General features: G+C 37.9%; 2 protein-coding genes across 3 annotated transcripts; both read left to right on the forward strand.

Moving 5' to 3' along the window:
• The first annotated feature begins 604 nt into the window (after nucleotides 1-604).
• Nucleotides 605-13,412, forward strand: txlna (taxilin alpha). 2 transcript variants are annotated; one of them, XM_082185214.1, is made up of 11 exons: nucleotides 605-718; nucleotides 1,242-1,402; nucleotides 1,540-1,803; nucleotides 3,965-4,056; nucleotides 5,675-5,845; nucleotides 7,253-7,447; nucleotides 7,725-7,844; nucleotides 8,054-8,128; nucleotides 10,234-10,326; nucleotides 10,675-10,770; nucleotides 11,593-13,412. In XM_082185214.1, the coding sequence occupies exons 2-11, from the start codon at nucleotides 1,249-1,251 to the stop codon at nucleotides 11,896-11,898; spliced, it is 1,566 nt and encodes a 521-aa protein (XP_082041340.1). In that variant the 5' UTR covers nucleotides 605-718; nucleotides 1,242-1,248; the 3' UTR covers nucleotides 11,899-13,412. The 2 variants fall into 2 exon arrangements, with proteins under 2 accessions (XP_082041340.1, XP_082041341.1); XM_082185215.1 differs by having other exon boundaries at nucleotides 1,242-1,399.
• Nucleotides 13,413-13,799: 387 nt separating this feature from the next.
• On the forward strand, nucleotides 13,800-18,621 carry eif3i (eukaryotic translation initiation factor 3, subunit I). Its single transcript, XM_082185248.1, has 11 exons — nucleotides 13,800-13,954; nucleotides 14,259-14,351; nucleotides 14,436-14,523; nucleotides 14,685-14,750; nucleotides 15,799-15,948; nucleotides 16,033-16,160; nucleotides 16,302-16,412; nucleotides 16,498-16,587; nucleotides 16,693-16,766; nucleotides 16,885-16,977; nucleotides 18,343-18,621. The coding sequence occupies exons 1-11, from the start codon at nucleotides 13,952-13,954 to the stop codon at nucleotides 18,422-18,424; spliced, it is 978 nt and encodes a 325-aa protein (XP_082041374.1). The 5' UTR covers nucleotides 13,800-13,951; the 3' UTR covers nucleotides 18,425-18,621.
• Nucleotides 18,622-22,267: the final 3,646 nt, after the last annotated feature.

The following is a 22,267-nucleotide window of genomic DNA, read 5'->3' on the forward strand; positions in this document are numbered from 1 at the left end:
TGGTTCGGAGCTTGCATTGAACTCGCCACGTCACGTGATTTCAGCAAACGGAGCGTTGTTAGCCTGGTTTCGAAACATTTCAAAATACTGCTGTTCAAGGAATGTTTATATATTTTAATAAAAAAAGGTTTAAAACTTACATTTACATTCAATCATTTAGCAGACGCTTTTTTCCAAAGCAACTTACAAGTGAAGAGAGCAATATACTTCTTTTAATGTATTCTAACCTCTATAGAATATTTTGTTTATTGTGTTTTCGCCAGTAAATGTTTTGTTCTTTGTTGAGTTTTCGTTGCACTTGACTTTTGACCAGTTTTGACCGGCAGGTTCCACCAGTTTGTGGTGTTTCGAGCGCGTCGAATTCGAAACAGTGAATCATTTTGCGAATCATTTGGTTCAATTGATTCAAATGGCCTAAAAGGGTGACGCTGCTCCCATCACTAGCGGGAAATATTACATTTTAAATTAAATTTGGAATATTCATTCGAAGCTAATAAAACGAAAATAAATAATTAATAAACCACTGCCAGAGTACACTACAATAATAATAAAAACAATAATAATACACCTAATAATACACCGGAAGTTTGCCACAGTTCGACCAATCATCTTCGAGTGTTTCCCTGGCATTTCCTGTGTCAGTTAGAAGCAGCAGTGGGAAGGGTAAAGAGTGGTGACAAACATCAGAAGGGGATTCTTGGACCAAACTGAGACACTGGTATTATTTTAAACACAGTTATCTGACAGCACAGATACGGTCGGTGTGTCTGTTTTGTAAAATTGTAGAGCGCGTCAAGTTAGTTAGCGGATATTTAACTGTGCGTTTTGTTAGCCATGACTGCTAAACTAGTCGAGCGAGATGTTACACAGCTACAGCTCTCAATTATACTTGTATGCTTATTTACAGTTATAAACCGTCAGATAAACGTAACACTTGTTCTTTTTAGGCACGTCTGTTGATTGTTGTTGACTGAAGTTTACAAGAAACATTTAACGATTGACTGTCCTAAATGTGATCTCAAATCGGATTGTAGTGATTAGCGCGTTTTAATGTTATGTAGTGAGTTACGTAGTCAACAAGTGTCATCCTCGTTTGTTTTGTCAGTCTCTTACACATCAGATTCGTTTTAATTGTGCAACTGAATTGTAACTGTAACTGTTCAAGCAGTTATACAGTGAAGTGTGTCGTATTGTAGTCGTTTACCTGTGTACTGTGGTGTTTTTTTAATATTTGTACACAGATCAGCAATGCAGAGAAGAGAGATGGAGGATTCAGTTGCTGATAGCAGTGCAGATGATACGGAGGAGAGCACCGCAGCATCTGAGATGACCAATAGCCCTAAAGAAATCGAAACGCAGTCGGACGGCACACCGACCAACAATGCTCAGACTGATGAAGGCGGTAAGGGAGCTGACAAGTTGATTTTTTTCTTTCTTTTGTGTTCTAAACTAACCCAAAACCTTAGTATATTCACATCTTCATTGTGGAAAAGTCATTTCCATTGCCGTGTGTCTTCTCTCATGTTTTTTTGTGTTTAGTGGCAGAAGCCGGTGCTATTTCTGCTTCCTGTGACATGGCTGAGGAACTGTGCAGACAGCTAGAGGACATCCTCAGCACCTATTGTCATGAGCATGGTGGCAGCGATGATGTGGCAGTGACCAATGGCCAGCCTGACGGCGTGGAAGTGAACGGGCTGTCTGAGAGAGAGGACGGCAAACAGGTGGAGGCCAAACTGAATGGCAATGGATGTGTGGAGAAGGACCAGAAGAAGCTGCAAGACAAGAAGAAAGTGAAAGGACTGGGTGAGTCAGTGCGTTTGCTTAAGTGTGTAACGAGTCCGACACCAACTGTTGGCTTGCTGTTAATGCTCTTTACATTATCTAACGTGTTTTGATCAAAAGTGATAGTAAAGACAGACACAAAGGTATAATTTTTAAATATACTGTATATATAAGTATATTAAAAAAAGTACTTTTTACTTATAATAAAAAGTAAGAAAAAAAGTATCCCAGTTTTCATTGAAAATGGTAAGAAATGTTTCATGATCAGCAAAGCAGCATATTACAATAATTTCTGAAGGATCATGTGATACTGAAGACTTCATGTGATCCCATATGGCATCAATGATGGTGAGATCAGATTTCCGTGTGGAGCATACCGGCTGTTGTTAGACTCCTTGTGCATTCAAAAATCTCACTGGATTATTACAATTAATGGCAAAAGGAATGTTTAGAACTGTAAACTGATATTTCCTACTGACACTACAGCAAAATATATAAATAATTGGCTTAAAACCCTTTTTTGGGGGTGTGTGAAAATACTAACATGCCTAAGATTTTTGCACAGTACTGTGTCTCTGTACAATCCCAATATACGCCTCCACATCACTGGTAACTTCACACATATGCAAGTCACCCATATGACAGATGTTTGCTTTTGCACCTGTCACTGATGTCTTTGGGACTGAGAACTCAAAGTCAGTTTTTCCCAAAATCAAGCTGAAACATGGATTTGTCTGGCCACAGCTCACATTTCCACTGTCTTTTAGAACATCTGAGATGAGCTCGGGCCCTGAGAACTCAGTGCCATTTCTTGCATTGAACAGATGTGTAGCTTTCTCCTTGCATAACAGAAGCAAGTTGCATTTCTTGATGCAGAGGCAGACTGTGTTAAGTGACAATGGTTTTCCAAAGTACTCCCGAGCCCATGTGGCTCTATTTAACACAGTAATATCATGGTTTCTCACCCAATGCCGTCTGAGGGCTCAAAAGTCAGGCACATTCAACTAAAGGTCTCCTGCCTTGCCCTACATGAACTGAGATTTCTCTGGATTCGCTGAATCTTTTTACAATATTATGGTTATATTTGGTGAAAGACAATACTTTGCAATCTTGCATTGAGAAATGTGATATTTGCATGACAATTCTCTCTCTCATGAAATTTGGCACAAAGTGTTGAGCCAAGTCTTTGGTGGATGCTCCTTTTATACCCAAACACGATAGTGTTTATAGTCTATAGTCTTTTCACTTTTATTTTGCCTTTTGGAATGCGCTGCAGCCTTCAAAATCTAAATTAAATTTGGCCAGAGAAATCATTGGACATTTTTTCTTTGTCAGTTAAATAAACGTTAAGGAGAATGAACAAATCACAGATTCTTGATGTTATTACATTTGACAAAACTTTTCTGGATTTTGGGCTGTATAATAAATATGGTGAGACGTGCATTCTTTTGTATTTGTCCTTTCTAAAATCCACGTGTCACTGTAGTGTCTTTTACTTTACTGCAGTAATATGGCCTCACTAACAAAAGCACAATTCAAGCTCATTCTTTGTGATTCTGTACAATTCAAAGTGAACCCACACACTTGATCTGAATGCAGTTGGGCAGTCAGAATGTGTTCTTCAATGGTGTCTTTCACCAGTAGCACTTGCATATCTCCATTCATAATGGAGTTTATGCTTTAGTGTTGTTAATCTGTTATTACAGTTTGACTTGATCTTCTGAGTTGAAAATATCGAATAACCGATTTCTATATTAATTTTAATATCCAAATTCGGTTCTTGAATCCTAAGGTCAATTTTATAGTCTTTGCTGTGAAAAAATTTCAACAATGAATTGAAGGAGAAACATTATTATATCACGAATAGAAAGTTTGAATTACAAATGTAAATGTTAACTTTTTAATTTGAGTGCTCATTAATGCATTTAAAAATAAATGATTTTTTTTTTTTTGGACTTGATTTTATTCATTAAAATGGTTGTAGTGTAACAAGTGAGATGTTTCCCTATATAGTTTACTTCATTTAGAATTTATTTATTTTTCCTGACATATACCTGAAATATTTCTGAGATCAGATTCGAATCAAGAGCTTATGAATCAAAATCCAATCAAGATGTAAAATATGTGTCAATACCCAGAACTATTCTTAACCTAAATTCTATTCTCTGCTTTTGCATTGTAGGCAAAGAGATAACCCTTCTAATGCAGACTCTCAACACACTGAGTACTCCAGAGGAGAAGCTGGGTGGTCTCTGTAAGAAGTATGCTGAGCTGGTAAGAATTGATGATGATGATGATCAAGAAATGTCAACATCTCAGAGCATTTGTTGTATACAGAGAAAAGAGAGAGGGTAGAAAATAGTCAAGAAAAAAATTAAATTTTTGGTTGCAAAAAGCCTTTACTAACATTATACATGGAGATAAAAATAAACAACACAAAAAAAAACATTTTAAGTTATTTGAAAGTAGTTTCATGTAGTGATAGAAGAGTTGCTGGTGATCCGAATACCATTTTTTGAGCTTCGGTAGTAATCAACAGCGAATATTCGAAGCTTCTGAGGGAAATAAATTTTTTTTAATAAACGAGGCTCAAACATCCATTTCGTAACAGACATACGTGTTATTTTTAGCTCTTCAATCGCAATTAGAGTGAAATGGCTTCTCGAACAAGAAAAATTGTTGGCCAGGGCTTGATTTTGTCCGTTGTTAGATCGTTGTGGTTTTCTATTGCTGTGATCTCATGAGTAGCTACGTTTACTTGGACACAATCGGAATGAAATCAATCCGATTGATGAATCCGAACAAGGTGTTTACATGAATGATAAATAAAGTAATCGGGTTGATGTGCGCGTTTATATGTCACAAGTTTCAAATCGGATCTGATGTTTTGACATGCGCACATTACACGAATATACAGAGTTTACCGCTTTTCGCGCATAAATATTCTCCTCTATTGGTTCTTTATTTGTTTTAAAAAGCAGACGTAATATTAATTCGTCTCTGGTCATAATTTAGAGCATATTAACAGTTTTGCCGTGCTGCTTATTGATCACGCAGTAAAAATGCCCCTCCCCACGGCCAAAGCCACAGTCGTCTGTTGATGAGAATCCAAAACAAGGACTGGTGGGACGTTGTCCTGCTTCACTTCACAGACGCGCGAGTGAAATTAGAATTTTAGAATGACGGGAAACTTATTAATATGACACTTTATTAAAGAACAGCTCGTTCCGCGCGTCATACGTCATTACGCTAGTTAACGTCATTGCACATGCGCAGTCCTTTCAGTTTCGGTTTTCAATCCGATCAAGTGTTTACATGTTCTCTCGATCGGATTACAAAAGGGATAAACCACCCCTTTCAATCCGATCGAAATTTCATTCGGATCAAGCTCAATCGGATCGATTAAGGTGTTTACATGAAGGTTTTTTAGTCCGATTGAGCCGTCAATCCGATTATAAGTGTCCATGTAAACGCAGCTAGTGACAGGATGTCCTGTCCTCACACCAGTGAACACATTTTCAGAGAAGAGAAGAGATGTCGCTGCAAGAGGGAGAGGAAGTTATTTCGATTAAAGATCACGAGTGAATTTATGAAAAATAATGATGTTCACAGATAAATAATTTATTTGGCAGACCGTGTGTTGCCATTTCAGCTGACTGAGCTTCAGCTTGTTGACATGAATGCAATACTAGGAAATGAAGGGCATTTTCAGCCCACGTTACCACATTAAGAGCTTTCTTTAATGATACATTTGTAAAGATGTTTCAAATCTCAGTGCTATTACCACTGTAATTACCCAATGCATATGCTATCGACTACTGATGTTCTGGTGTCATGACAACCCTAATTTAGACAACTTATAATAATACTCCTGTCCTGCTGTTTCTTTTAGCTAGAGGAGCACCGTAACGCTCAGAAACAGATGCGAGCCCTGCAGAAGAAGCAGACGCAGCTAATCCAGGAGAAGGACCACTTAAGAAATGAGCACAGCAAGGCCATCCTGGCACGCAGCAAGCTGGAGAGTCTCTGTCGAGAACTGCAGAGACACAACCGCACACTTAAGGTACGCTAACTCTCATATGAATGCAAATAACAAGATATCTGTCATTTATGCAGAGAGGGTATGTTGTAATCATCATGTATGTGGTGCCTGCCACATGCAAAATCTAAATTCAGTGGTGTTCAGAATAGGGCTGGGATAAACGATTATTTTTGAAACGATTAATCTAGCGATTATTTTTTCGATGCATCGATTAATCTAACGATTATTTTTTTCGGACCGATTCGATTCGATTATCGATTATCTCCCCATTAATTGACTACTAACAATTTATACATGTTGATTTACATATCTGAATGAAAAAACATGAATTCCTTAACATTGCAATATATGTTTATTGCTCTTAAAATGACAAAATAAAAGACTATAGGCTACAAGTGCAAAGTAATGCATTCTTAGTCAGAGATAGCATTCAATAAAACCTTGAAGCCTTGAAAACACATAGCTTACTGAAACAAGCTTACTGAACACATAGGGCCTAGCTTACTGAAAAAAAGTTCTTTCAGATGAAAATAACAACAACTTGATGACTAACATTCAATAAAAAAATAAAAAAGGTCACCCAAAATACTTGTTTAGAGCAACTGAAAGAATACAGTAACCAATGTAAACTTGAGGGCTTTAAGCTAATACAGAGAGTGCTTTTCCAACAAAAAATAAATAAAAATTAACAGTGGGAGCCAGCAGCCTGTCATGGAGAAAAAAAAAATCTCCGAATGCTCCACGTGAAACTTTGGTGTTCCGCCCTTTTTCTATCGTGTCTAATGATTTTGGTTAATATGCACGAGGGAGAGAGAGAGAGCAAGACAGCGCTCGTGTAGTTTGAAGACTGTGAGTGCGCGAGCGCGCGTGAAACTTTGGTGTTTCGCCCTTTTTCTATCGTGTTTAATGATTTTGATTAATATGCACGAGGGAGAGAGAGAGCAAGCAGCGCTCGTGTTGTTTGAAGAGTGCGCGCGCGCGGCCGGGGCTCTCTCTCGTACGCGCCCCAGCAGTCATTCTATTCTACATCACTCACCGATCAAATAAGGCTTTGACAGCCGCCAAAAAAAAGATCAATGCAGAAAAACCCCTGGATTGGTTATATAACGTTGGACAGAATGTTGATCCGGCCATCGCGTATATTCAGCGCACATAAGGTAAACGTTTTGCAAACGTTTTTTAGAGAAATAAAAACAGGTCGACGAATCGATGCGCATATTTTGCGTCTACGTATTTTTTGCGTCGACGTCATCGATGACCTCGACGCGTTGTCCCAGCCCTAGTTCAGAAGTGTCCTGCCTCACCAGTTTCCCTTCTCAAAGTATTGTTTATTCAGTGCTCCAACTCAACTTTTCACTTAACCAGAAGCTTGTTGCATTGTACTTTCTTTAATAAGATTAGTGGATTAATGTTTGCTTTTCTTGGCAGGAGGATGGTGTGCAACGTGCCCGATTGGAGGAGGAGAAAAGGAAGGAAGTGACCTCACATTTCCAGGTGACACTGAATGACATCCAAGCACAGATGGAGCAGCACAACGAGCGTAATGCAAACCTAAGACAGGAGAACATGGAGCTGGCTGACAAACTAAAGAAACTTATTGAGCAGTACGAGCTCAGAGAGGAGGTGAGAGATTTGGAAATAAAGGAGGAAAAGTGAAGAGAAGGGAAAATACATTTGTAATGCCTTTTAACTGAAGATAAATGGGAAAACATCTGTGCTTGTGTTTGTTAAACAATACAGTTTAATACTGTTTATGATGCCATTATATTAAACTCATTATTTGTGATTCTGTACAATTCAAAGTTGATTTATTTATTACAGTGACATTCATACGTTTTTATGTTTTACTTGAGTTGTGTTTTGGAGCCTCTGTCCTTAAGGACATAGTTTTCTCTCTCAGCATATTGACAAGGTGTTCAAGCACAAAGATCTGCAACAGCAGCTGGTAGATGCAAAGCTTAACCAGGCACAGGCACTGCTCAAGGACTCAGAGGGCCGTCATCAGAAGGAGAAAGACTTTGTGAGTTTCTACATCCTTTCCCCAGTACTTCAAACATGTGGTCAGCTGAAGTTACAGAAACAAACTTATTCTCTATTTTTGTTGGGATGAATGTACCGTAAATTTACTGTGAAACTGCCTTTATATGTGCACCGGTGGGGTAATTCCCTCTGGACAGGGTTGCCAGTCACTAATTAAGATTCTTATGGTCTCATTTCTTTCTTTTCCAGCTCCTGAAAGAGGCAGCTGAGTCTCAGAGGATGTATGAGCTCATGAAACAGCAGGAGGTTCATCTGAAACAGCAGGTGAGGAACATAAGACAGATCTGACCTAACTCACACTTATAGGACAAACAGAGTTATTAGTGTTTTTTTGGAAAGAAATGTATACTTCTATTCAGGGATGCATTAAATTGATCATATGTGACAGAAAAGACATTTAAAATGTTACAAAAGATTTCTATTTCAAATAAATGCTGTTCTTTTGAGCTTTCTGGTCAAGAATCCTGACAAAAGTATCAGTTTCCACAAAAATCTGCATATTAAAGGGGTGGTTTACTGCTTTTTTTCTTTGCATGATTGTGTTTGTGGGGTGCAATATAACATGTCTTCGGGGTTTTTTGTTTTTTTTAAGTCTTATTTTTCATAAATTTCACCTTTATTGTAAGCTGCTTTCTCCTCTGTCATTTGAACGACTGGTTGACTTCCTGATTCTATGAAACCACTCCCTCGGAAACAGGCAATGGGCTCAGATTGGTTAGTTGGGCCGGTGTGTTGTAATTGGCTAAACTGCGTAGTGCATGTTGTCCGGAAACTTCACGCCCATTACCTTTACGGGCGAAAGTTGCATGTGCTCCGGTCAAATGTAAATAATGGTGTCAATACTGCCGTATCAGTTTGAGCCAGATCAGACCCAGAAAGCGGCAATGAAGAGAGTCAAGCAACCTCCGCAAACACGGCTCTTACAAAACGTTTCTGAATGGTAAATTTTTTATTATTATTATTATTCTATTCTAATCTACTATTATTATATATGAATTCCGATATGCTGTTACTTGAAAATGCTACTGCTGCTTGTTAGCTTTTGAGATACGGTTTTCTCCTGATTAAACATTTAATATAACTGAATAAATGACTGAGTAATACAGTTTTTTAAAGTTATTGTTTTAACTTCAGCAGCTGAAGTTTGCTGTTGCGATTAGGCTATATAATTTTTTGTAACTTTATACACGTTTGTCTTATACACACAAAATAGCATCGAACTAACTGGCTATAAACAAACAGCGTTGGCATTGGTTTACGTTCCTGATCAAATCGATCGTCATAAAATATACATGGAAAATACATTTACAAAATTAGTACATAATTACAAATTCAGGTTCAAAATGTTTGTACGCGTTTGTACGTGTAAGTGGCTACTAAAGCCAGCGCTGGCATTTGTTTACGTCCTTGATAAAACTAAAACATTACGTCTGAAATTATACATGCAAATACATTTAAAATGATTAAGTCTTACTTACAGGTTGTGGCCCAACAACTGTTGTCTCTGGTTGTAAAGTTGGAACTGCTTCATGTTTTAGTAAGAGTTTCTTGTTGAATCCGGCATTGAATTCGTGGAGATTCTGGAAGCTGTCTTCCGTAAAATGCGCAGCACAGAGAGCTATTACGATTGACATTTTCAGGAACATAATCAAACATAAATTTTAGCCATTGTTGACGAACTACAGCGTCCATATGAAGCCCGAACACAGAAGACCTGGCAGCTGGGTGAAAATAACACACTTTCGACGGCATGGCTACAGCTCTCCACTAACTCTTCCTCTTCGACAAAGCCGCAGAAATATGGCCATGCCCCCTTTTTTGCATGGGTTAGCTACGTATAAAACCCGGGAAGTATCTCGTTGTAGTCCCATTCGAGTCGTTTTTGTAGGCATTAAACTTCCTGATTTTTAAAAGACGATATCTCTGCTTACGTTGAACTTTCAGCGCAGCAACTTTGCAGATAATGTTCATGCACCAACAGCAACATTACACGCTATTTAAAATGAAAAAAGTGAAATCACAATCAACCACCCCTTTAAAATGATTTCTGAAGGCACTGAAGACTGGAATAATGGATACTGAAAATTCACAGGAATAAATTACATTTTAAAATGCATTAAAGTAGAAAACAGTTATGCGAGTTAAATGCCTTGGTGAGCAAAAGAGACTCAAATCTAAACGTTTGAATGGTAGTATATACACCATTTAGCAGAAAATCATATAGATTATAGGGAGGGATCTAGCAACTACCCAGAACTCTGTTGCATTGTGGTTATTTACATGGTTATGCGCCACTCAGAACATTTTGTTACTGTTTCATGTGTGTTTTGACATCCCATGCTAAAATGTTTTTATTTTGTCTTTTTAAGCTCTCATTGTACACCGAGAAGTTTGAAGAGTTTCAAAACACACTTTCCAAAAGCAATGAGGTGTTCACAACTTTCAAACAAGAGATGGAAAAGGTAAATGACTGTTTAGTAGTGATTAGTGGATGTTGTGGACTTCACACTCCTACAAAGACACTGTTAACGCGTTTTTGCTTTGAAAAATGGGGAATGGGGAAAAATACTGCAAGGTCTCGACACGTTTTTAAAAAAGTTTAACTGATTTTATACACGTCCATCTAGCGCTTGTTTACATGGAAAAACAATGGAAAAGTAGCACATTGGAATAGTCTGCAAGGCCTGTATTAATGCATAGAATGTAGGTCGTCTTGGGCGTTGTCACACATTTCTCAAAACAAAATATAAATTTCTAAAGGCTGTGTTTGTGTGAAAGGTGCTTTAATCTGTTTTTGTATCATGCTGCAGATGACCAAGAAGATTAAGAAGCTGGAGAAGGAAACAACCATGTACAGATCCCGATGGGAGAGCAGTAACAAAGCTCTGCTGGAGATGGCAGAGGAGGTGATTGTTGTACTCAGATCTTTGCCAGTTCTGTTCTCTGTCTTGACAGTTAAGGCCCTGATATACTCACGGTTACGTTCTTTTTCGTTCTCCACTTGGGGATAAAAAGAAATTTGAAATTGCTTTTCAGTAGTATATTCTCAGCGAACATCTCTGCCACCCGCACTGCTGAGAGCGACGTTTAGATGAATATGTAAATGTGCTGCACGCTGTCCTCTCAGTGGCAACAAAGTATGATCATAGCGATGTTTATATGTTTCCACCAGATCTGCAATTCAGCACTCCAGTCAAGTCACATCACGTTTATTTATATAGCACTTTATACAATATATTGCTTTAAAGCAAGCAGCTTTACATTATTAAACATGAAAAAGGTGTCAGTTTCACTTGCTATCAGAATTACAGCTTCCATTTCTACTATAAAGCAATTCTCCAGTGTGTTTGTTTTTAATGGCGGACATCTGACCTTGACGGACTGAACAGAAGAAATTAACCAAAGACTTCCTCGTCAAAGAAAGCAGAGTCACAGAGTCACACCTACCTATTATATAATCACCACGGACCAATGATAGTTCAAAGGGGTTTACCAGCCAGAGCAAACTTTCCTGGAAATTTCGCTTTCTCAAACTGAATTTTCCTCCTGAAACAAACTCCAAACACATTTAGTTTTGGCCTTATTTCCCCGTTACACGAGCTCATTCTAAAATTTCACTTGAAGTACATCAGGGCCTTTACTGCAAAAAGTATAAACTTTGTTACATGAGTAATTGTTTAAAAGCTGTACATTCTAGTTTGATGTTTTCTCTCTGTTGTCCACTGTAGAAAACACTACGAGACAAGGAGTTTGAAAGCCTGCAGGTGAAGGTGCAGCGACTGGAAAAGCTCTGTCGTGCGCTACAGATAGAGCGGAATGAGCTGAGTAAGAAGGTTCAGGGTGTTTCCACAGGCATTGAGAATCGGCCAGAAACAGAGACGGGGTCACCGCCAGAAGCGATAGACTCAGAAGAGGGCAGCCCTGTCCATCAGAACAGCCCAGAGACTCCACAAACGGCGTGTAGCCCGGCGTGCCACTGCGGGCCAGATCTGGAGGCCGAGAGTCACAGAGAGGTGTGCTCAACCCAGGATTGAGTCTAGCTCTCTCTGGAGGGCCAGGACACACACACAATCCTTCCCAGCTCTACCAGACCCCCAACCCTCCATCAGCAGTCGGCGTCTTTAGTTTTCTGCGTCTGCGATAGAACTGCTGACTCGTCTGCTTTTGGGGGTTTTCATTGTGTCAGGGAAGATTGTGCCTTCAACATGATTCCTATGCTGCGTTTATACTCTTTAGTTTTTATGTGGCTTGCTTTATCCCACTTTATTCCCGAGAAAATTCCATATTTGCATTTAGAGGGGCATGGATGTTGCTGCTGTCTTGGAATGCTTAGTGTTTGTCCACTAAATGCTTGTCTCTTTTCAGTTTGGCTAAAAAAAATTTAAAAAAACCCCGGAAAGAATCTTAACAGATGGATTGCTGTAATTGAGGGAAAGTTATTTGCCATGAAACAGCAGTTGTAATGTGACACGTTTTTTTCTTTGGGTGTTTTTATTTAATTTCTCGCCTTAAGTTGTTGTATTAGGTAAAATCTGCTTGTCCACTTCCCAACCACTCTTTTTTTTTTTTTTTTTTTTTTCTGCACCAAACAAAGAATGTATGATTTATTATTCATCACTTTTCAGAGTTCAGAAATGTAGACGTACAGTTAAGACTGACATTGTTTTGACTTTAAGGTTCATCTAATCTGAACCCAGATTTCTTTATGCTTTTGCACACTTGAATTTATCACATTTATTCTTAACTTAAGTTTACACCATCTTTAAACGCCACTAGTTTCTTTCAGATAATGTATCCAGCATTGTAGATTAATTCCTTTAACCCATTCCGTTAACTTCTAGTTAGGTATGTGCACTTAAATGATGTCATGACCACTGAGGGATTTAATTCAGTGTGTGATTTCAGTTTGGATGGTTTTCATATTAAGTTGTTTCAGATTCTGATCACATTGCTGTTTGCATTAGTGGCTTAATGTGTTTAACATATTATAAACAAAAACATTTGAATCCCCTGCCCAGTTTCATCAGGTTAAACAAGTAGATTCAAGAACACTATGCAATTCTAGCTCTGTCCATGTCATCTCTGTGTTTAGCATGTGAGCAAAGCACTGACATGCTGAGTAATGAATGTATGTTTGACACAAAGTGACTTAGTTCTGAGATGCCAGTAAATTTCAGCACTCTTGGGTTTTTGATTTCATTTTGTGTGTGTGTGTGTGTTCAGTGCATTTACATCATATAGTTTTTGTGCCCTTTCAGTACTATTCTGAGTGGAGTACAAAAGTGCTGGTGTAGTGTTGAGCCTAAACTCTTCCATATTTCATTCCAGTCAAGGTTACTGAACCGGTTTAGGTTTTCTGTTTCAAAAATTGTCAACCGGTATGTGTGTGAAAATCATCATTTTACTGTATTTGCTGGTCATTCATTTGCCAGTCATTCTTTCAATTTGACATTCCCATTATAGAAGGTACCAAAGATCTGTTGTTGTTGTTGTTTTCTCACACCCTGTATACATTTATTTGCAAATTAAAATACTAAGAAAATTTAAATGTGATTTTTGTATTCATTGTTGATAAACTGATATGTCACACGGGATGATAACATCAGCCTGTTTGACTGAAATAAAAAATTTGAACTTAAATAGTTCTAATTTAAAGTATTTAACATTAAGTAAAAAAAAATAATTTGTATTATGTATTAATTTATTGTCTGTGTCATCTTTAATGACAATTATTGTCATTTATTAGTATCTGTTTTTGACCAGTTTCAGTTAATGTTCCCGAAAAATAATAATAGAAAAAAACGAAACATCTTTTAAATTGACCGTTTATTATCATCTAACGTTATGTGTTATTATGAAACCAGCGCTAACAAATTTATCATTTTCTATTCTTATATGATGATGTTACCGGACCGTTAGAATGGTTTACTGTTCAATAGGGACTTATTTTCGTCTGTACCGGAAGTGAAGTCCGTCTCTTCCGTTTTTAACCGGGCGCAGTTGAGCACGCGTACCGCGTACTGTGTTTTTCTACGGCAGATTGAAGTGTTATTTCGATCATATTCTGGCCACACGAACCCGGCGATAATGGTAAGCGTAGGTCTACTTATTACTTGAGCTATTAAATGTAATGTAGACGCACTGGAAGTCTGTTGACCGTTGATTCTTCATTAGCTAACAGATGCTAAGCTTTTCATTTGGCCAAATATTCTTAATATGATTGTAAAGTGAAGCTGATGGCTGTATTGTTACTGTAGCTTTAGCTGTATTTAGACATTATGTGGAAGAGCAAGAACACTTACTGCAAGGCATGCAATCGTGTGTAACTAAAGTTACTCGACTGTCATGTATTACATCATGAACACTAAACACTCATGCTTTATATTTCCCTTAGAAACCCATTCTTCTGCAGGGCCATGAGAGGTCCATCACTCAGATCAAATACAACAGAGAGGGAGATCTCTTGTTCTCAGTGGCCAAGGATCCGGTAAGTGATAAACTACAACCACAACATCACAATTTTTTCCAATGCATTTTTGTTATTGTTTTTACTCATACATTTTCGTTTTAGATTGCAAATGTTTGGTACTCTGTCAATGGAGAACGGCTCGGCACTTATAATGGACACACTGGTGCCGTCTGGTGTGTGGATGTTGACTGTATCCTTCCTAAAAGATCTTCTGTGTTGAAGAAATGCTAGACTAATTTCATTATATATTGTTATCCTGAGACGTTTGGATGTATTTGAATATTTCACCTGCAACATTCTTTACTACTTGTCATTTGTTTTTGGAAAAATGTTTCTTAACGTGTTTCAAAGGGGACACGAAGAACGTCTTGACTGGATCTGCTGATAACAGCTGCAGGCTCTGGGACTGCGAAACAGGTTGGCAGTTTATTACAATATAAAATACTCCATTTTTTTTTCGATCATCAGACAGTCAAACCACCTATACTTTTATTTTTTTTTGAAATATTAATATTTTAAAACAAAATGTCAGTTTATTATTATTCATTTTATTTTTAAATATGTGAATAATTTCAGGGTTTTGATGTTTTTTCCACCCACATTTTTTTAATTTATTTTTATCCTGGACACTATATAATTAATATATTATTAATATTTTAAAATTCAGCATTTTAATGTTCGTTTTTTTCACATTTATTTTACAATCTCGTCAGACTACCTGCATATTGTTTTATATGTTAAAATCCAATCACACTTACAAATGATTATTATTAACCAATTAAAAATGTTCATAATTTCTGCCTTTTTTAAAGTCACCAACTACACATTCAATTTTAAGCCCCCACAGAGAATATTAAAAAATATTTTAATTCAGAAATTGAAATGTTCATCAAAGGTGTTTTTTATTAAATTTTTTCGTATGAAATTTAACATCATGTCTTTACTGTATTTGTCCAGTGTTGTAAGTTGAGCTTCTTTTCACAAACCATGCCAAGAAAACTAAAGGGATATTTCACCACTGGAAAGATTAATGTGTATTTAAATTGGGTAATTTATGTTGTAGAAATGTGAAATTATTTTAGAAGTTGGTGCCTTCTAGACTGAGAAAAGCCAGAAAGTGTATTTTTGGCTCATGTGGATGAAAGACAACAACTCCCAGTATGCACTTGCTTCGCTGCCCTACGAGGTCACTCACAGGCCACGCCTACCGGTTACAGAGGGCAGTATCGGAAGAAATTATACAACTAGGCTACTAGTTGACTCGAAACTGAAAAGACGCCGTTTTATCGTGAGATCCCACCCCCTATGGGCGGGTTGAAAACATGCAGAACTAGCTCCTACTACTGGCTGTAGTCTCTAGCCTCTGGCCAAAAAAGCCTCAGATGACGCAAAATTACGATTTTTGCTTTTCATGCTATGTTAACAAGCAGTGTCTTGAATGATGTTTGCGTGTTGGCTCCTTCAGGAAAGCAGCTGGCTCTGCTGGAGACCAGCTCGGCGGTGAGGACGTGTGGCTTCGACTTCAGTGGGAACATCATAATGTTTTCCACAGACAAGCAGATGGGCTACCAATGCTTTCTCAACTATTTCGACCTCCGAGACCCTCAGCAAATCGGTTAGCATTTCGACCGCTGGTGATTAAAGCAGTGCTGGTGATGCTTCCTGTCACAGGTCTTGATATTTTGTTTCTCTCCCACAGAGGACAACCAGCCATATATGTCTGTGCCCTGCAGTGAATCAAAGATCACCAGTGCTGTATGGGGTCCGCTGGGAGAGTTTGTGATTGCTGGCCATGAAAATGGAGAAATTAACCAGTTCAGTGCTAAGGTTTGTGTCTATTGTTAAAAAATGACCAACCTCAGACTTTTGAACATATGTATACTCTGTGAACGTGTATATTCCGTCACATTCATCATAATGCCCATGAAGAGATGATAGTTGTCGACTCTAATGTATGTGATTCTTTAGTCAGGAGAGGTTCTGAAGAAGGCAAAGGAACACACCAAACAAATCAATGACATCCAGTCATCTGTGGATCTCACGATGGTCATCACTGCCTCCAAAGACTGTACTGCTAAGGTTTGTGTTGGAAACTGAATCATAAACTCTGGCTGAAATGAATCCTGGTTAGTTTGACTCACATGCCGCTTCCTTCATTGTTCAGTTGTTTGACTCCGCAACCCTCGATCACATCAAAACCTTCAAAACAGAGCGACCTGTTAACTCCTCAGCCATCTCGCCCATCATGGATCACGTAAGTCTCTGAAACGTACTGTATTTTCCCTCGCACTGAACCTGCGTGTTATTCGTGTAAATGTTTTTGACGTTGTTAATAGCAGTGATGTTGTGTGTTGCTCAGGTGGTGATGGGAGGTGGTCAGGAGGCCATGGAAGTCACAACCACCTCCACTAGGATCGGCAAATTCGAGGCCAGGTTAGTGTTTTAATTTGAATGTGATTTCCAGGGTTGGTAAAAAAAAAAAAAAAAGTACAATCATGAAAGTGTAATGGTTTAAAAAAAATCCTTATCCAGTACTGCCACCCTCTTCTAGGTTTTTCCATGCGGCTTATGAAGAGGAGTTTGGGCGTGTGAAGGGACACTTCGGCCCCATCAACTGTGTGGCATTCCACCCAGATGGGAAAAGGTTCGTACTCAACTTTTCCATGTGTGCATTTAAAGTGCCCCCATCATGCGTTTTGAGATATTACCTTTCATGTAGTGATTTATATAGCTGTTTGTGAATGTAAAGGGTCTGCAAAGTTTCAACATCAAACAAATGGAGTTATTGTCTCCCAAAAGAAAGAACCAATTCTGAACTGCCTGAAACAAGTCGTCAGTAATTCCAGACTCACTTCCTGCACAAACCTGCGTAGGTTTGTTAAAGATTTGCATAATGTATGTGGTCTTCGTTGGCTGTCCGTGAACAACGTTTAATTTGACCCACCCTCAAACACTGTAGTTGTAGCTGAGGCCCGGCAGAGACTGTAGACATGTCGTGAAGACGCTGTTTTCTGCGCTGCGAGAAAAAATCCACTTTGCATGCACTTCCAAAGGATGAGGACCCGGGTTGGAATTGACACGGTAAAGCCTGAGTTTAGGAAGCCTCTGGGGCTGAAATTCAGATATGCTAATGGGTGTTTTATTTCAACACGCTGTTATTGGTAGACCAATCACTACACACTGGGCCGTCTGACCAATCAGAGTAGAGTAGGCTCTCAGAAAGGAGGGGTTAAAAGATACCGAATCCTTTATCAAACTGTTTTTTTTGTTTTTATGCTGAAAAGTATATTATGAGAAAAGCGTGTGTTTTTTAGTTTTTTTTTTACCTTGGGTGCAAGTAAACAAAATTAGAAATCTTTAAAATGGCATAATAGGGGCACTTCAAAGTTTTGAGAACACTTTACAATAAAGTTCCGTTTGTTAACGTTAGTTGAGGATGAGGTTAACATTAACTAGGAGCAATGTATTTTTACAGCATTTATTAATCTTTGTTAATGTTAGTTAATAAAAATAGAATTTGTTCCTGTTGATTCACAGTGCATTAACAAACAACTTTTGATTAAAAAAACTTTAATGGTAAGGGCAACAATTAATCGCATCCAAAATAAGATTTAATTTATATAATATATAATTTATAACATATAATTTATATTATATATAAATATTTTATACATAAAATAAAAAATAAAATCTTAAATATATACATGCATATGTGTGTATTTATATATACAAAATAATTATACACAGTACACACATATATTATGTAAACACATACTTTTATTTTGGATGCGATTAATCGCTGCCCAGCACTAAAATTAACTAAATGTTGTAAAAAAATATTGCTCCTAGTTAATGATACCTCATGTCAACTAATGTTAACAAATGAAACTTTATTGTAAAGTTGACCAAAGAACCGTTTTTCTGAGCTGCTGTCATAGTGTTTTGCCATGTTATCCTTAATTCTTTTATTCTACATGTTAAATATTTCACTGCCTTCTTCCACCCACAGTTATAGCAGTGGAGGAGAGGATGGTTACGTCAGAATTCATTACTTCGATCCACACTATTTTGATTTTGAGCTTGAGGCGTAATAACCAGTGACCACCAGCATTCCCAACATCCAAGACAGACCACCATTTGGACACACCGGTAACACCTGATCGACTACTCCAGGCCAAACATGGAGTTTTATACGGCCACCTTCATACAAATATTGCATTTAAAGCATATGATGCAATGTGTATTTAAAGAATTTAGCATTCTGAATAAACTGGGTTTGAGATATAAAGTGGCCTGTTTTGTTACTGCATCACTGTAGAAACATGCTGATATTGGCATGTTTGGTTTAACTAATACAACGTTAGCAGTAAAATATGTTGGGTATCATGAACTAACAACAAAATTGTTTTCGCCTGCATTAATTTGGGTTAATTGTACTATTGTTTATTACACACATTAACAGGGTTAGGGGTGTATGTTAAACTGGCCAAATCATTTGATTTAAGAAATTGAGACTTAATGTTTTGAAACCTTTCGCAACTAAGGGGTGTTGATCTCAAGAGAAAAACATCACCAGTATTTAATAGTTTTACAGTTTTTCTGAATTGCTGAAACACATTTCTTGAAACTATGACTCACTTTCTCAAAACGTTAAACCACATGCAGAGAACTTCTGACTCTTCTGGCTAAATCAAACAATTGCCTCAAAACCATTTTATCTGTGCTCAAAATCAAACAATGCTTTCAGATTATACACACGGCGAGTCAAAATTATAAACACTACAGATCATTCGTTATACACTACATCAAAAAATTGAGTTACAGAAAAAAAGTATATTGTAACAAAGTAAACAAATTTTGCAATTATGTAAAAAAGTAATGACAATTTACAGTAGTAAGGTGAATAAATTGTATATTGAATGCACTGCAAGTGTAGTATTGTACTGAATATTGTATAGTATTGAATGTCTGTATATTCAGCACTTGCATACTGTGAAAATACAGTGACCCAACTGCAAAAGCCAAAAAGGTTACAGTAAAAACTCTTGTTACAAGTTCTCCCCGTCTAGGATTGGGAGAGCGTAACAGGAATAAATTAAATCGAAACATAAATGTGGAGGGATCTCGTCGGTCCCCTGCCCCAGAAATGTGAGCCAAAACTTGATGCAAGCATAAAAAGGTTTATTGTGAAGAAGTTTCAGTCTTCAGGAGAAGGTCACCAAAACAACAAACAAAAGAGGAAACTTACTATTTGGAAGGAGAACTAAATGACCTACAGAGGTAAAAGAAAATAAATAAACAACAAATGCTTCCCTCCACTCCCTGACTAACCAAAAACAGGGATTAACCTATTACAAAAGAAAAAGGTGACTCAATCTCCCTACTGGTTTCCACAAGCGGTAAAATAAATATATAATATAAATCCAATACCTTTTAATACCGAAACAAAGTTAGAAAGAAAAAATAAATAAAAAGTCACTATCTGATAACCAAGCTGTAATGCTGTTTTGACACACACAAAAGATGAATTGCAACACACCAGTTTTGCATATTAACGCATATCAAAAACACTTCTTACAATAATACGTCCCCAGGACGTAACACCTCCACCACCAAGAATACAAACTAGGGTTTGTAATCAAATATGTACACCCTTACCATTTTCCCTATTTATAAATGGCACAGTGTTCAAAGAAGACGGCATCCCTTTAAACTCTAGAGAGAGCATCGGCAATAACATTTTCAGTACCCTTCTTATGTTGAATGTCCAGATCACACTCTTGGACAGTGAGAGACCACCGTAACAATCGCTTGTTGGAACCTGACATACGGGAAAGGAATACCAAAGGGTTATGATCAGTGTACACAATAATAGGATTAGAGCTACTTCCCAAGTATACATCAAAATGCTGAAGAGCCAGCAACAGTGACAAAGCTTCCTTTTCGATTACACTATAGTTTTGCTGGGTCTTGGAGAACTTCTTAGAAAAGTAGGAGACACGATGTTCAATATGACACTCGTCCTCTTGTAGCAAAACTGCACCCGCTCCTTTAGCACTTGCATCCACTTGCAGACTGAAAGGCATTTTGAAGTTTGGAGCTGACAGAACAGGAGCATGACAAAGGAGATCTTTGGCAGCATCAAAGGCAAGTTGACAGTCATTGCTCCAGAAGAATCTTCGGTTTGTACTAAGGAGGTCTGTAAGAGGAGAGACTAGGGCAGAGAAATTGGGACAGAAACCTCGATAGTATCCACTCATTCCTAGGAAGTGTCTCAACTCTCGTTTATTACAGGGAACTCAAGAATGGCTGCAATTTTAGCATCAACAGGTTTAACCATTCCCTGACCTACTTGTTTACCCAAGTATGTAACAACTCCTTTTGCAAATTCACATTTGGCAAGATTTAGTCAAGGAAGCAGCAGTTAGGCGTTTGAACACTTTCTCGAGTGTTTTCACATCATCTGTCCAATTATCCGAATATACCACAATATCATCCAGATATACCGCACAGTTAGTTACATCTGACAGTACTTGATGCATCATACGCTGGAACGTGGCGGGGTGCGTTTCGCATCCCAAAAGCTAGAACCTGATATTGTAGGAAGCTGTCAGGTGTGATAAACGCTGAAATCTCTGAAGCTCGTTGGCTGAGTGGCACTTGCCAATATCCTTTTAGCAGATCTAGTTTTGTGACAAACTTTGCTAATCCAACTCTATCTACACAATCTTCAATCCTTGGAAGGGGGAAAGAGTCAGGTTTTGTTACGTTGTTGACCTTCCGATAATCAGTGCAAAAGCGAAAGGTGTTGTCAGGTTTTGGAAAAAGTAAACAGGGGGAGCTCCAGGGACTCTGACTGGGCACGGCCAGCCCATAGCGCAACATATACTCAATCTCTGTCTGCATGATCTCATGTTTTCTTGGATTTTCTCTGTAAGGATGTTGTTTTATAGGAAAATCAAGGTCAGTGAGAGAGATTGATTCTGCTTCAGTATAATGTCTTCATGTTGGTCCGGCCGGAGGAGTTTCTCCACATCTCAGACAATGTCGTCTCTGCAGGCAAAGGGAAAAACCTTAAAGCAGATCCAGCCTTGACAACATTCTCCACAGCTTGCTCTTTCTCGTCCTCATCCTCTTCCTCCTTGTTCACCTCCTCTTATACACACACTCTCCCTCTTATATTGTTCCCATCCATTGTTGGTATCAACATTCAGTGTAACATTTTGAATCAATTTTGGCACTTTAAACTGACTTGTATTATGTACAGTTGGTTTGGTCACATCATTAGAAATAACAAATGTGTGAACAATTTTGAGTCGCTGTAAACGACGACATGAGAGTTGTAGTTGTTTAACTTTTGCCTGTCTGTGTTTAGAGTTTTGAAAAACAAGTGCATCACAGTGTGAAATGTGTTTTAGCGAGTGAGAATGTGCAAACAGTGTTTTAACTACCTGAACTTGTTTAATGTTCTACAGAAAGAGTGATTTATTCGACAAATTGGTTTAGGCTATTGAGAATTTGGTGTTTTAGCAATTCAGAAAAACTGTAAATGATTTTGGTTCAGTGTGTTAGCAGATAGTAGATGTGTGGCCTGAGTTCATGACAGGAAGCTCTAAGGCCATAGCGGTTTCAGAAGTGGCAGAATGATTGAGTGATGACAGAGTGATGAATGATTTGCAGGAGCCTCTAGGATGGTTATGTCAGGAGAATGTTCTATGAAACAAAATGCAATATGAATATACATTTAATATTAATATAACTTTATATTTTATAAAAAAAATTATTGTAAGTTTCTTATAAATGATTACATTTTCTTTGATTATAAATCTCCTCAACCACCTCCAGTGTGCAGCGACAGAAGCTTTATTTCACCAGTACTCTCACCACACACCAGCTTATTGGTGGAGTGGTGACAGAGTGTTGAAGCCAATCAG

Source organism: Leuciscus leuciscus, assembly GCF_965113295.1.
Source record: "Leuciscus leuciscus genome assembly, chromosome: 12".
NCBI classification, from domain to species: domain Eukaryota; kingdom Metazoa; phylum Chordata; class Actinopteri; order Cypriniformes; family Leuciscidae; genus Leuciscus; species Leuciscus leuciscus.